This window comes from Orycteropus afer, unplaced genomic scaffold (assembly GCF_000298275.1).
Source record: "Orycteropus afer afer isolate SDZICR_OR568_19922 unplaced genomic scaffold, OryAfe1.0 scaffold00045, whole genome shotgun sequence".
Lineage (NCBI taxonomy): Eukaryota > Metazoa > Chordata > Mammalia > Tubulidentata > Orycteropodidae > Orycteropus > Orycteropus afer.
Genome location: NW_006921632.1, coordinates 8224019 through 8240195, shown reverse-complemented (window position 1 = coordinate 8240195; position 16177 = coordinate 8224019). Strand labels below are relative to the sequence as shown.

General features: G+C 35.5%; 1 protein-coding gene across 1 annotated transcript in view; it reads left to right on the top strand.

Annotated features, from left to right (window-relative positions):
• ARID2 (AT-rich interaction domain 2) overlaps nt 1-16177 on the top strand; it is a 325308-nt gene that overhangs the window by 228562 nt on the left and 80569 nt on the right. Inside the window, exons 7-15 of the mRNA XM_007937912.1 lie at nt 553-619; nt 709-959; nt 1495-1591; nt 1685-1894; nt 2962-3129; nt 9704-9785; nt 11562-11696; nt 12343-12539; nt 12794-15639. Coding sequence (XP_007936103.1) covers nt 553-619; nt 709-959; nt 1495-1591; nt 1685-1894; nt 2962-3129; nt 9704-9785; nt 11562-11696; nt 12343-12539; nt 12794-15639 — 4053 coding nt within the window. The remainder of the gene's footprint in view (nt 1-552; nt 620-708; nt 960-1494; nt 1592-1684; nt 1895-2961; nt 3130-9703; nt 9786-11561; nt 11697-12342; nt 12540-12793; nt 15640-16177) is intronic.

Here is a 16177-nt window from a genome sequence, read left to right as displayed (position 1 = left end):
CGTTGACTAGCTATGTCACAGTAGTGTCTGTAAGCAAGAATACTATGATCATGTACATCATAGTATTAATAACTATAATTTTGAAGTACTGATGAGCATAAACATTATGTCTAGATAGTTTTACAAGTGTAGAGTGATCTGAAAATATCTGTGATTCATATCGGTGGCCATGTCACAGATACTGTTAATATTACAGTTATTTATAGCCTAATGTTTAGAGTTGAAGGAAGGACTTAAGTTAATGAACATAAAGAGGTAAGTTTGTTTTCCCCATCCAAGTTCACAAGTAGTTGCCCTAATTTCTTTCACAGTCCCTTTAGCATTATATAGATTCCAAGTTTAAAACCCCTGGTCAAAAAAGACATTTTTAATATATAAATATCTTATACTATAGCAAATAAAGCATTTATGTAAAAAAAAAAATCTATAGAATGTAGTGATATACACATGAACTAAGAAAAAAGTAGAAATAGTTTTATAGTGTATATGATGATTTTTAAAGTAATGGAATAGTTGCAAATATTCAAAACTCAACTTAATTTCTCTTTACAGTTTTGGAAAGACATTGTTGATGATAATGAAGTACGTGACCTCATTTCTGACAGAAATAAGTCTCATGGTAAGTCATTTAGTGCAAAATTAAATTAATTTTGAAATATAAATAGTAATAAATTACAAATTTGTGTAAATATTTATTTTCCCTTACAGAAGGTACATCAGGAGAATGGATTTGGGAATCTTTATTTCATCCACCTCGAAAGCTGGGCATTAACGATATTGAAGGGCAGCGGGTACTTCAGATTGCCGTGATTTTGCGAAATCTTTCCTTTGAGGAGAGCAATGTTAAGCTCTTGGCAGCTAATCGTACTTGTCTTCGTTTCCTATTACTTTCTGCACATAGTCATTTTATTTCTCTAAGGCAGCTGGGCCTTGATACATTAGGAAATATTGCAGCTGAGGTAAGCATGTGAAATAATTTTTGTAAATAATTAAGATATTTACTTTAAAATTTTAGGATGTGGCATTATTATTATAGTTGCCATGCTTATTACAGAGCTCTGGTAGCATAGTGCTTAAAGCATCTGACTGCTAACCAGATAGTTGGTGGTTCAAACCCAAAGCCACTTTGTGGAAGCAAGACTGGGCAAATCTACTTCTGTAAAGGTTTACCACCTTGGAAACCCAATGGGGGTCGCGATGAGTCAGAATTGACTTGACCACAGTGGGTTTTTATGCTTATTATATATTTACTGCATATTATATGCAAGCATACTAAATGGTTACATACATTTGTTTCTAAAAATGGTGTTATGAAAGTATTAGCTTTGTGGATAAAATACTGGAAATGATACTTTAAGTGTAGTGATGACTGTTCTCACAGTATTTACATTTTTAGAAGTTGTACAACATTGTTTTGTTCATTTTAATTAAATTTAGAATATACACCACTGGAAGAAACACATCTCAACAATAGTGTCTTTTCTTTTCTCCCAGCTTTTATTGGACCCTGTTGATTTCAAAACTACTCATCTGATGTTTCATACTGTTACAAAATGCCTAATGTCAAGGGATAGATTTTTAAAAATGAGGGGTGAGTGTTCACTTAATTTTCTCATTGTTTAATGTGTTCAGATTTTAATCATTTTTTTTTAAAAAAAAATGTGTATGTGTATGTGCTTTTCAGGCATGGAAATTTTGGGAAATCTTTGCAAAGCAGAAGATAATGGTGTTTTAATTTGTGAATATGTGGATCAGGACTCATACAGAGAGATCATTTGTCATCTCACTTTACCTGATGTGCTGCTTGTAATCTCAACACTCGAGGTGCTATATATGCTCACAGAAATGGGAGATGTCGCTTGCACAAAAATTGCAAAAGTAGAAAAGAGCATAGGTAAGATAGATCAAAGAAACATTTGTTTTCTTTATTGAGTAAAAAAGTATTCAGTGTGGCTGTATACAAAAATCCCAATTGCTATTTAAAACCAAAAACCAAACCCCATTAATGCCATCAAGTCGGTTCTGACTCATAGCAACCCCCATTGGATTTCCAAGACTGTATATTTTTATGGAAGTTGTAGTCTTCCTTCTGCAGAGTGGGTGGTGGGTTGAACTGCCAACCTGGTTAGCGGTCAGATTCCTTAGGCACTGTACCACTAGAGCTCCTAAATTGTTATTTGGAGTTTACCGTTTTAATTCAAGGAGTCTTTACTCCTTCAGATAAACTTGTTTGCATTACTCATTCTGGCTGTCTCAAACCAGCAAGGAACATCTATCATATGAAGACTAGATATGTATAGCTTTCGGTAATCCCGGTTCCATCTCTATTTTAGTTACTATGTATATCAAATTTAAAGTCAGACAAACCTGCTCTGTCTGGCTTTCTGGGAGGCAGGTTTGCTTGTTTCAAATGGTCATCTACTACAAGTAAACAACTAAAGCTGAGTGAAATAGGCGTCATCCTGTTCATGGAAGCTGCTGGTAGCAGTAGTTTCCTTAAAGTCAGACAACTTACCTCCTCAATATTTTGTCAGTTTTAAATCCACTTACTAAAGTAGACCATGTTAACATTTTACTCAGTGATTAAAATTATTTCTTTCTTAGGTATAAATACTAAAGTGAGAGTTAATGACATTTAGCTTGACAACTATTACTATTGAATTTTAAAATGTCATTTTCAATATCTGTGGTTCCTAAATCTGGCTACACATCAGAATCACTTGGGAAACTTAAAAAAAGAGAGCGAGAGAGATGCCTAGTCCCCACTCCAGATCTACTAAATTCATTTTTAAAGATTAAGGCTAAAAATATTATTTAAAGATCCACAGGTAATTCTGATGTACAGTGATTCATGGACTGGCATTTGAGAACCAATATTCTGTACAACATATATATTCTTCAGCATTGACATTGTTTTATAATAATACTGACTAATAACTATTGGCTATTTATTTATTTTAGACATGTTAGTGTGTCTGGTTTCTATGGATATCCAGATGTTTGGTCCTGATGCACTAGCTGCAGTAAAACTCGTCGAACATCCAAGTTCCAGTCATCAAGTTTTATCTGAAATTAGGCCACAAGCTATAGAACAAGTCCAAACTCAGACCCATGTAGCATCTGCCCCAGGTTAGTGTTTTTACATAATCTTTTTCAGTATGATTATTGATTATTGATTATTTAATACTAAGGATACATTTAAATATGCAAATAGGGAACTAATATCAGAGTAGGCCAAAGGAGAATTTGGATCTGTACTCTAATTTCTTAGTCTTTTACACATTCCAGGAGCAGCAGGATCTAGGTGAACACAGATTAAGAATAGTATAATAGAAAAATCATGTTGAGAAGAATTTGGAGGAGCGTGTGATGGACTAGCTGTTCACAATTATGAGAGCAATAAGAAATGCCCAGTGGAATATTATATGTGATTTTGGTCATGAGTAATTGACTTATTAGGAATAGGATAATTATTTATTACCTTATCATTCTCTCTGTTGGTCATTAGAAAACATATTATATCCCTAACTCTTGGAACCACTACTTCATAGAATCATAACCTAGGAGCAGACACCCATGCACACACACAAAAAAATATACCTGCACATGTGCACCCTTCCTAGGGACCCTTGGCTCAATTCTGTTTAACTCAAATCTGTTTAATTATAGCATAGGGCTGTCTAGTAGCTAGCCTTCTCTTCAGGCCTTGGACTTTTTCTTCTGGCTTCTCATAGTCTTTATATTTTAGCACTCTCAGCCTCTTTGTAGAATACTTTTCCTGTCTTCATTTATGCTAAGAAAAAACTATCCATCTTTCACAATACTTGCCCTCCCACCTCCTACCCTTTGCAGGACACTTCTCTTTCTTTGAATGGAATATGCTCATTTTCTCAGTTGCCTCATCTCTTACTTTGCAATATGGAGGCCATCTGGCATGAATACCTTCAGCTTCCTCTTGTCTTTGGAAGAGATATTACTTCTTCTGAATCTATGCTCTGAATATTAAATCTTTACTATCTCCTTGTTCCCATTATCTTAAACCTCTTTCTTTACTTTCTTCTCTCTTTCTACATAGAAATACACTCAGATCTTTCTCATACTCTTCAACTGCCCTAAACCAGAAATCTCATTATACTTAATCTTTAACTACCACATTCAATTGACATTGCTATGACTAGCTTGACGTGAATCATTTCTTGCCAGTTATTTGGTTGCCACGTACTCAGTCATAGTGTCAGTCTCTCTTCTACTCCATAATATTAAAATAGTATTTTCTATTTATATAAAATATGTAATGTGTATTCCTTATTTCATTAATATCCTTTAGGTCTTTCTGAAGCATATAGTAGAGTTGTATTATGTGCATTTACCTTAATTGAATTCAACTAGAAAACTGTCAAGTCAATTCTGAGTGCTAGTGACCCTGTAGAACAGAGAACTGCACCATAGGCTTCCTAGGCTATAATCTTGAAAGAAGCAGATCTCCAGGTCTTTTCTCCTGTGAAGTGGCTGGTGAATTTGAAGCACTGACTTTTTGGTTAGCAGCTGAGCACAAAAACATTGTGCTACCATGACTCCTTGGATAATGGAGGTAATTTTGACTGTCAATCTACTCAATGAGCATTCACCCTCATGCAGTAGGTTAAATGCTCAATGCATATTGGGGAATCTATGGTCAGAATATTAGTGGTTTCTCAAGCTTGATAAGAAATGGAACAGTTAATGCTACCAATTAAATGAGTAATATATAAGTGGTATGTTGATATCCTTAAAGAAGAAATTAAAGATTAAAATTGAGGGCCATAGAGAACCTATCAGGAATTGATAAATTGTCAGTGAAGACATTAAATTGTAAAGGACAATTTGAGTAATATTCAAGGATGATTTTGATGAAAGCTTCTCTTTTTGCCTTATGTCTGACCTTTAACCTTTGACATTTAACAAATGAAAACACCACCCCAAACTGAGAGTTGATCCTCATTTGGAAAATGGACAAAATTAAACATTGAGATCCTGTGACTTCTATGTATAGTAATTCATTGATAGAAATGGAAATAGGCCTGTAAGAAGCAAAATGAGTTCATTTCTGAGCTGATGAGCACTTTCTTAACTTGCCTACTCTGAGTGACAACTCTTAGTTGTTTGATCATTTATCCTTTATAGTTTGTCCCTCTCCCCCATAGTTTAACACTGATTTCTTACAGAATGGTCATCTTCAAACTTTTTGTTCACCTACCTCTTCTCTGTGAAAACTTACTTACTCTTTCACCCATTTTAAGGTTGAGATGCAAATTTCATCATAACTTAAATAATTGCAAAGAATATATATTAAGTTTGATATTGTAAAGTAAAACAGTTACAGTGCTTTTTGTATACGCTGGAATCTTGACACTTTCAACTACTTAAAAAATACATAAACTCTTAACATCAGAAACTTTACAATATCCCTCTTTATACTTGAACCCATATTCTGATTTGCTCACAGAATCTTACCCTGATAGAATACATTTCGTGTTTGAAAGTCTTGTTCATTACCCTGTCATGCTATTGTGCTATGAAAAAATAAACATTTTAATTTAAAGTGTCTCAATTCCCAATCACTCTGTAAGGTTTTAAGTGTTTGTAAAATTATCTTATCATTACAAGTTTTAGTAGCAAATAGTACATCATACAATGGTAAATACAAAGTTATATAAATAATTATTAAGTAAGTTGTAAAATTATCAGCAGTACATCTCTTAATGAGATAAATGGGACTTTTCCTCCGAGATCGCTGAAAACTATTGATCACTAGATGAATATTATTTATTTAGGATCAGTCTGTCCCTGTTTTTTCTTTTCATAGATGTATGTAGAAAAATCTAGTTTATATAAACAAATGAAAATCGAATGTACTCCAAAAGAGCATTAAAATTGTTAGAAAGTATTAAAATTATTTTAATAGGCTAACAGTTTACTGAATTCTTCAATTTTGTCGAAATCAAAGAATTCCATTACCTGACTTGCCAAAAGTATTTTCTGCCTGATCATTAAAAACATTTTCTTTTTAATTTCTGGAAAATATATCAGAGAGCTATTAACAAGACTTGACTATAAATTACACTTGTTATTTTTTCACTTAGAGGCACCTTGTTTAACCCAGTTTATTCAGAATGTTAGCACAGTGGTTCTCAAACTTTAGGGTGCATCAGAATCACCTGATGGGCTTATTAAAATACATTGTGTTGGGCTCCATACCCAGAGTTTCAGATTCAGGTGGGGTCCAAAGGTTTATACTTCTAACAAGTTCCCATGAGATGCTGATGCTGCTGGTCTGGGGACTGACTACACCTGAGGACCACAAGTGAGGAACACTGAAATATAGTGTGTATCAAGACCAATGCAATGTTTTCTGATGAAATGCTTTGATCAAGTGATTTGAATACATTTTTGTTAAAACCTTAGCAGTGAGATTTACCTAATTCTGTTTATGGGAAATATCTACCATATAACCTAACCAATGACACTAGTCTTTACTGTCAAAAATATCTGTTTACCTACCTCACTTTCTGTTACAAAAAGTAAGATTTTTCAATTCAAGAAAACATGTTAATATGTGTTTCCATTACACCAGCCTTACTTCAAAGTTCTAATCATAAAATGCCACCACCTTCCATATTGAAAAAAATACATATTAGCTATGCTTTACTTATGCAGGACTCTCCCTCAAAAGCAGTGCTTCAGACTAGTTTGTTCAGTCATGGCTGATAAAGCAAAACTAGAACAGACCTGAATTTTTTAAATTTGCATGATCTGGAACACTAACTGGAACAGAAAAAATTACAAGTCATAGCCCTTGAATGGGAGACTTGGAAGAGGCATAGTGAGCCCTTTTAGGAGTCTGATGCATGACATTGGATTATTGCCAGTAATGTGGAGCATACACATTCAAATCTGCATGGTCCATACCATCTATGATCAGGGCACCACTGCTTTCTGACTCAGGGACAGGAAAATTGGTTGCTATGCAATGGGAGCTCTGGTAGCATAGTGGCTAAGGCACTTGACTGCTAACCAGAAGGCTGGCGGTTCAAACCCACCAGCCACTCCTCGGAAGGAAGGTTGGGCAATCCTGCTTCCATAGTGATACTGCCTCAGAAACCCAAGGAGGGGTCGCTATGAGTCAGGGCTGACTTGACGGCACATAACAACAACAACAACATGCAATGAGCATGATGCCCTTGTTTTCTAAGAGGAACACTAAGTTTCTAGCTGGGCTTTGACCCATAATTTTCCCCATTCCAGTTAGTGTTCTGGTTCACCCACATTTTAAAATTTCCAGTCTATTCAGTTGTCGCTTCATTGGCCATGACTGAACCAGGCTGACTTGGTTCGAAGTCCTGCTCAAAAGTAATGCACTCTTTGACAATAGATGAGGGCTAGAGGAGGCTAGGCTATTAAGGAAAAATTGTCACAACTCTATAATATCTGAATTCAGAACACATAAAGGCCTAGAATACCTAAATTCTAATATTAAGCTTTGCTCTTAATAATAATATATAAAACACTGGAACAGATAACCCTAACATACTACATTTGTTAAAAGAGGCTTTGTGGATGGTAGTGTTTCTAATATTCCCTTTGTTTGGTGTACCCCAGATGTTTTTTGACCTAGAGAAATACGTAGAGTAGTGATAATGGCTACCGTTTGTATAATGCTTACTATATGCCAGCCATTGTTTTAAATGATTTTTATATAAACTTCTATAATTTTCATAACAACCTATGAGGTCACTGTACTATTACTTTTCCGATTTTATACCCAGAGGGGTTAAGTAACTTACCTTTGATTACACAGCTAGTGAGTAATGTCCTCCTGGAGCCAGCGTGTCTGGCACCTGAGTCATGCATTTAACCATACTCCTGCAATACTGTAAAAGATGGGTGAGAGTTAAGCCTTTCTGTTCCCAAATGGAAGAAGAGGAATTATCAAAGGGCAGGTAATGTTCTCAGGCAAAGCACTTTTAGAAGGTAAAATATAACAAAATTGAGTACCTAGAAATTGATTCCTTAAAAACTCTGAGTGACTGCATATCCTTCGGAATGTCTTCAGATATTCTGAGAGCAACGCTTCCCAGTTTGTAACCATTTTTATGGAAATTATATGATTCTAGGTTATATTCTTAATTTATTGCTTCTTCATTCTGTTTTATATAGTGATTATAACGTTTCTCATTGTAAGTATGGGATGCTCTTTCATAATAATTAAAAAAAAAAACAAGAAGGCTTTTCAGCTACACCCAGCTCTGCTATCCTACCATATGTTCATGAGTGAATGGACTGGCAGTTTAATCTCTGAAAGTTAGTTTTCTCATGTATCAAGTTTATAAAGTTTATAAAAGTTTATAGAGAAGATCAAAACAAATAAATGTAAATTGCCTAATGCAGAGTAAATGTTCATTAAGTGGCTTCTTTTAGCTATTATCCCAATACATGCCTGCATACCTCATCAAAGATCATGATTGTTTAAGATCATTCACAGATTAAGCTGTGCTATGAAACTCCTCTAGTGACAATATTTTAAAAATACATTTATGCCTTCTTTAAAGGAGAACATAATAATTGGAACCAAAGTCATCTTACTGTTGACAACTCTGGTTTATCGTTTCTTCTCCTTCTAGCTAGGTTCTGAGTTTTGCTAAAATGTCCTATGAGAAAATGTTGGCAGAAACTATGTTTTAAAATTACAAAATAATACTGATCCAGTGGTGAAAAGTAAAATAACTTTTTATCTATAAATATATTAGATACATCTTTATAATGACTAACTTTATGTTCTATATTTTTTGTTTTCATTAATGCCTGTGTATAGCTTAGCAGAAAAGAAAATATATTCCTTTTTCTATCGATTTATTCAGCTTGTTAGAAAATAATAGATGAGTGATGGCTTAATTTATTCATTGGCCTTGAAATTGTCTTATGTCATTAGTAAAATTTTAGAGATTATATGTGTAATAAGAATAATAGTGAGTACATTTCTGCAGACCTTTTTTTCTCCTTGAGGACGATAAATACACTGTTATTACAACAGATCCTGTCCCTCCCCCCCAGTTAAGAATAACCCATGAAAACCTTTTCTTGACCGTGGAACTTAGTTTGGCTTTTATATATTTTATTCTAGAAATTTTATATGTTCTCCTTAAAGAATTAATAATAAACTTTTATATTTAGAAGTAAAATAGTAATTTCTCTTGCAGTATGCTTTTAAATTTTTACTTTTTTAAAGCCAATTCTGTAACTAGACTGAGAGATGCCTATTTACTGATGTGTTGAGCTGTGTGAATTGAGGCTAGTTATTTTAACCATTTGAAGTATCAGTTTCCTCATCTGTACCTACCTCACAGAAGATTGAAGTATGATAATCATTTAAAGTATTCAATTCAGTGTCTGGCCCATGGGAAAAAACAGTTTAATTTTCTCAACAATATTCATCAGTATTGTTATTTGAATGATTTTGAAAACAAAACAGTTTATATAAGGTATCTCCAACAATGCCTTGTATAATATTTGCTCCGTTACATGTTTGTTTCTTTGTCAAGTTTATATAACTTTTTAAAAGGTATTCTTTGTGACTATTAATTTGTTTAGCATCTAAGAACTGAATATGACAGCTGTGATGTAAGTTTTTTAAAAAATGTTGTACTTAATGTATTTTCTCCTTTAGCTTCCAGAACAGTTGTAACACAGCATGTTGGTCCACCTCCAGGAATAGTGGAAATAGATAGTGAGAAGTTTGCTTGTCAGTGGTAAGTGGTTTATTTCTATTAAGGCTTTCCCCTTGGGAAGAATCCTTTTTATTAGTATAGAGTATTCTGTATGTAATAAAGGACAATATAAAATTACTTCATTTGTGTGTTAGAATAATTGGAAAGAAAAATATCATAATCTTCAGAATTAAATTAGACTTTGATTAGAATTTTATCAGATTATACCATTTTATTTTAAAACTTAGTGGAAAATAAAGTGTCAGATTATAAATTATGTTTTTCTTAATATGTGGTTAGAATTGTATTGGACTGACTTTAAAAAAATAAAACGAGATTTTGTTATTAAATTTCCCATCTTTCTTACCAAAAGCAGAAACTTCTTGCTGTTTGGTAGTTAATTTTACCTTTTTGGTGAGTACTGCATGGGAACAAATCAAATGATAGAATTGCTAGTGTGTCTGTCTTGAGAAAAGTAAGTAGTTATATCTCATCCACTTGGGGTGGCAGGGTTTGAGGGGAGGTGGCGCCAGGGATTTGAACGGAGTAGATTAAGTTTTGCTATGAATAGTTGCTTCAACATTACTTACGAAGTACAATTTTAATTCTTTTAGAAGATTAACAGATTGAAATATAACGTCACTGTCCAATGATGTATCAAGTTCTGAAATTTCATTCCTTGATCCCTTTTCTCCTGTTCTTTAATATTATTTTCCCCCCATTTCATGCCCGTGTTATCCTGTGTTCCATATTTTTGGTGCTTTAATTCATAACCTTGTCCTTATGACATTTTTCTCCTGACATTTTTACTTTGTTTATGTCAGGTTAATGATTCTATGTCTTTAATGATTTGCTGATTTTTCTTCACTTGATATATTTTATACCTTGACCCTTTATACTGGATGACTCTTTTCCAGTGATATTTGGAAATGTTTCTTTTACATTGAAACAAAAGTGAAGTTTTTATATCTTTTCAAAATCTTGATACCAAAGAATTATGAAAGTTGGAAAATGTATCACAACCACTATAAAATGTATATGTGTTTTAGGTACAGATTTGATCTTGGAAATCTCAGTTGCACATTTCCTTTAGTACTTAGGGGAAGTGGAGGAGAGAATTACTTTGTAATTATTTTATTATCATCATCATCATTATTATTTGGAGCATTTTATAAGCAGCAGCTGTAACTTGGCCTGTTATGTGTAGAGAGTTCTGGAAATAGTTACATTGAGGAAAAAAGACAAACTAAATTTAAATTAGTTTATAATGGATTCAGAAATAGAAGGTTCTGAGTTGGGGGATAGAGTGTGTGGCATGAGAGATGTTATTATTTTAGAGAGTAGTTGACAAGCTCAGGTAAATTTTTTCTGAGGACAGAATTTGATTCAAGATTCATGAAAAGTTTAACCTTAGTTCAGTGCCTCCCCTGCTACCATTTTCCTGATCCCCAGTGGAAATAGCTAGTAATTAGGAACTTCTGTAATGGCTTTTGTAGACAGGAACCTGAGTAGATAGTCACTGAATGAATAAAACTGTTTGTTATAACCAGACCAACCTTCCTTTCACTGGGATGTGAAAATACTTTTTTATATTTAAGTAGTTAGATTTTTTTGTGGTAAAATAAGTAGTTAACTTCTTTTTATGTGATTAATTCTGTCTAAAACCTAGCATGTATTTTTGCTAATAAATATGAGACAGTGAAAATTGATTAGGAAATATAATTATTAGTTTATAACACATTTCCTTTGAATGGATTTGGTATATGGACTGTCCTGTGGTATATTGCACAAATGCCTTTTATTTTCCTCCTCTTTTAGGCTAAATGCACACTTCGAAGTAAATCCAGATTGTTCTGTCTCTCGAGCAGAAATGTATTCTGAATACCTCTCAACTTGCAGTAAATTAGCCCGTGGTGGAATCCTGACATCAACTGGATTTTATAAATGTCTTAGGTAGGATGCATGGTTCTTGAATTTAAATAAAATTCATTTGCAGCACTTGAAAGACTTCTTGCTCTTTAGAAAAAATTCCAAATATCTGTCTAGTTTTAAATATCTCTAGCTACTTGAAGTTTTCTATGGTTAGGTTTAGAGCAGTGGAGGTTTAAATAAAAGGGAATTTTGGAAAGTACAACTGGTTTTTGTGTTCTAACATTATGAGGTTTATCAAAAAAAAGTAACAGAAGAAATTAACTGTATTTTTTTTTTCTTACCTACTTTTATATGTTAAAGACATGACTTTTCAATCTTGAGTGATACTCTATACCAATACTTTAGATCCAGATATCAAGGCTTTTTGGATATTTTGCAAAGTTTATATAATAGGTATGCCTATGTGCAGTTTTTTGTTAATTATACATGGGGTAGAATTATTTAAAGCCCAATAACATTATTAATAAATAATTTTTAAAATGAGAGGATTGATCTATGTATTTTTCCTTGCTTGCTGACTTGAAGACTATAACTATGAATCATAGGGACTCATATATAAGAAGCAGTGAATGTACTGCTATTTTCATGTAAACATTATATTAGAAGCCACCATATTTTGATACTGTTCTGGTTACCAAAACTAATTGAGCATATATGTACTTGACAGATCGGTCTTTCCAAATCATACAGTGAAGAGAGTGGAGGATTCCAGTAACAGTGGGCAGGCGCATATTCATGTAGTAGGGGTAAAGCGGAGGGCTATACCACTTCCCATTCAAATGTACTATCAACAGCAACCAGCTTCTACACCTGTTGTTCGGGTTGATTCTGTTCCTGATGTATCTTCAGCTCCATCACCTGCAGGTATTTTTATTGTGTTTTAAATAATTTAATAATAAAAATTAAATGAAAAATATATGTTATATACATTTCAAAGTATAACATTTTCTGTTTCTCCAGTAGTGTTTACTTACTTGATCTATTTTTTAACGTATTGCTATGATTCGGAGTTCTTAGATACTCATTTCTTAAAACTATTTTCACTTACATTAAGTAAAATAATTTTTACTTATTGCTTTTCTGTAATCAGAATTTGTACTTTTCCTCCATATTTTCAGGAATCTCTCACGGACCACAAACTGTAGGAAATCACTTCCCAAGGACTCCTGTTACCAACCAATCTTCAAATTTGACTGCAACACAAATGTCTTTTCCAGTACAAGGCATTCATACTGTGGCACAGACTGTTTCAAGAGTTCCACCAAATCCTTCAGTTCATACCCACCAGCAGCAGAGTGCTCCGGTGACTGTCATTCAAAATAAAGCTCCAGTTCCTTGTGAAGTTGTTAAGGCTACAGTAATCCAGAATTCTCTACCCCCATCAGCAGTTCCTGTTAGTGTTGCTGTTGGAGGAGGAGCTGCACAGGGTTCTGTGGTTCAGAATCATGGTACAGGACCACAGCCTGTTACAGTTGTAAATTCTCAAACATTGCTTCATCATCCATCTGTAATTCCACAACAGTCTCCATTACACACCGTGGTACCAGGACAAATACCTTCAGGCACTCCTGTTACGGTAATTCAGCAAGCTGTACCACAGAGTCATATATTTGGCAGAGTACAGAATATACCAGCATGTACTTCTACAGTTTCACAGGGTCAACAGTTAATTACCACGTCACCCCAACCTGTGCAAACTTCATCTCAACAGACATTAGCTGGTAGCCAGCCACAGGACACTGTTATCATAGCGCCCCCACAGTACGTAACAACTTCTGCATCTAATATTGTTTCAGCAACTTCAGTACAGAATTTTCAGGTAGCTACAGGACAAATGGTTACCATTGCTGGTGTCCCAAGTCCACAACCCTCAAGGGTAGGGTTTCAGAATATTGCGCCAAAACCTGTCCCTTCGCAACAAGTTTCATCAACGGTGGTACAGCAGCCTATTCAACAACCACAGCAGCCAACCCAACAAAGTGTAGTGATCGTAAGCCAGCCAGCTCAACAAGGTCAGACTTATGCACCAGCCATTCACCAAATTGTTCTTGCTAATCCAGCAGCTCTTCCAGCTGGTCAGACAGTTCAGCTAACTGGTCAACCAAACATAACTCCATCTTCCTCACCATCACCTGTCCCAGCTGCTAATAACCAAGTCCCTTCAACTTCTACCCCTCAATCACAGGGACCACCTCCTACGGTCAGTCAAATGCTATCTGTGAAAAGGCAGCAACAGCAGCAGCATTCACCAGTGCCCCCACCACAGCAGGTACAAGTACAAGTTCAGCAGCCACAACAGGTACAGATGCAAGTCCAGCCACAGCAGACAAACACAGGAGTGAGTCAGCCTGCTTCTGGTGAGTCTAGTCTAATAAAACAGTTGCTGCTTCCAAAGCGTGGTCCTTCAACTCCAGGTGGTAAGCTTATTCTCCCAGCTCCACAGATTCCTCCCCCTAATAATGCAAGAGCTCCTAGCCCTCAGGTGGTCTATCAGGTGGCCAATAACCAAGCAGCAGGTTTTGGAGTACAGGGGCAAACTCCGGCTCAGCAACTGTTGGTTGGGCAGCAAAATGTTCAGTTGGTCCAAAGTGCAATGCCACCCACAGGAGGAGTACAAACCGTGCCCATTTCGAACTTACAGATATTACCAGGCCCACTGATCTCAAATAGTCCAGCGACCATTTTCCAAGGAACTTCTGGCAACCAGGTAACCATAACAGTTGTGCCAAATACAAGTTTTGCAACTGCAACTGTGAGTCAGGGAAATGCAACTCAGCTCATTGCTCCAGCAGGAATTACCATGAGCGGAACACAGGCAGGAGTTGGACTTCAGGTGCAGCCACTTCCAGCCACTCAAGCATCTCCAGCTGGACAATCACCATGTACTACTGCTACTCCCCCATTTAAAGGTGATAAAATAATTTGCCAAAAGGAGGAGGAAGCAAAGGAAGCCACAGGTTTACATGTTCATGAACGTAAAATCGAAGTCATGGAGAACCCATCCTGCCGACGAGGAGCTATGACCACCAGCAACGGGGATACAAAGGAAAACGAAATGCAGGTGGCAAGTCTTTTAAATGGGAGAAAATACAGCGACTCAAGTCTACCTCCTTCAAACTCAGGGAAAATTCAAAGTGAGGCTAATCAGTGCTCACTAATCAGTAATGGGCCATCATTTGAATTAGGTGAGAATGGAGCCTCTGGAAAACAAAACTCAGAACAAATAGACATGCAGGATATCAAAAGTGATTTTAAAAAATCCCTAGTCAATGGAATCTGTGATTTTGATAAAGGAGATGGTTCTCATTTAAGCAAAAACATTCCAAATCACAAAACTTCCAATCATGTAGGAAATGGTGAGATATCTCCAATGGAACCACAGGGGACTTTAGATGCCACTCAGCAAGATACTGCCAAAGGTGATCAACTAGAAAGAATTTCTAATGGACCTGTATTAACTTTGGGTGGTTCGCCATCTGTGTGCAGTATACAGGAGGCTTCAAATGTGCTAACACAGCAATTTAGTGGTACTGATTTGCCTAATGGACCTCTAGCTTCAAGTTTGAATTCAGATGTGCCTCAGCAACGCCCAAGTGTAGTTGTCTCACCACATTCTACAACCTCTGTTATACAGGGGCATCAAATCATAGCAGTTCCCCACTCAGGATCAAGAATATCCCAGTCACCTGCCCTGTCATCTGAAGTTCGGTCTACAAATGGCACAGCAGAATGCAAAACTGTAAAAAGGCCTGCAGAGGATAATGATAGGGAAACAGTCACAGGAATTCCAAATAAAGTAGGAGTTAGAATTGTAACAATCAGTGATCCCAACAATGCGGGCTGTAGTGCAACAATGGTTGCTGTGCCAGCAGGAGCAGACCCAAGCACTGTAGCTAAAGTAGCAATAGAAAGTGCTGTTCAGCAAAAGCAGCAGCATCCAACATACATACAGAATGTTCCACAGGTGAGTCACTCTACTGTCACCTTTGTCTTAAGAAAATTCTGATTTGTAAATGTAATTTTTAGGGGGAAATTTACTTTTGCTAATAGGGTGTTTCTCCATGTCTCACTTTGAAAAGTTAAGGTGTCAAGTCACCTATATATGCAAGCTGTTATGCTCCTTTTTTATTTTTATTTTTTTCCTGTTTTTGGTAATGATAATCAGTTTTCAGTTCTTTAGCACATAATTTAAAGACCCTCAATTTTTTTATACACCCATATTAGTAATTTTCTATACCCAAAGTAAAGAAGCACTTACTAATCCAAAAGTTTTTGGAGACTTAAAAATGTATCTTAGACTCCTTTTGGAGTTTTTTTGGGCGGGGGGTGGGGGGGCTGCTAAGAGTACTCCAAAGAGGATTTCTGTATTTGACTTTGACATGAGTGTGTTTTTGTGAACCCTTTAAAAGTACTTTTATATAAAAGGTGAATCCCATAAGAACTTTATCACATATGTTCATGTTATATTTATGTAGTGATTTAGTTTCCTTTATTTTAAAAAA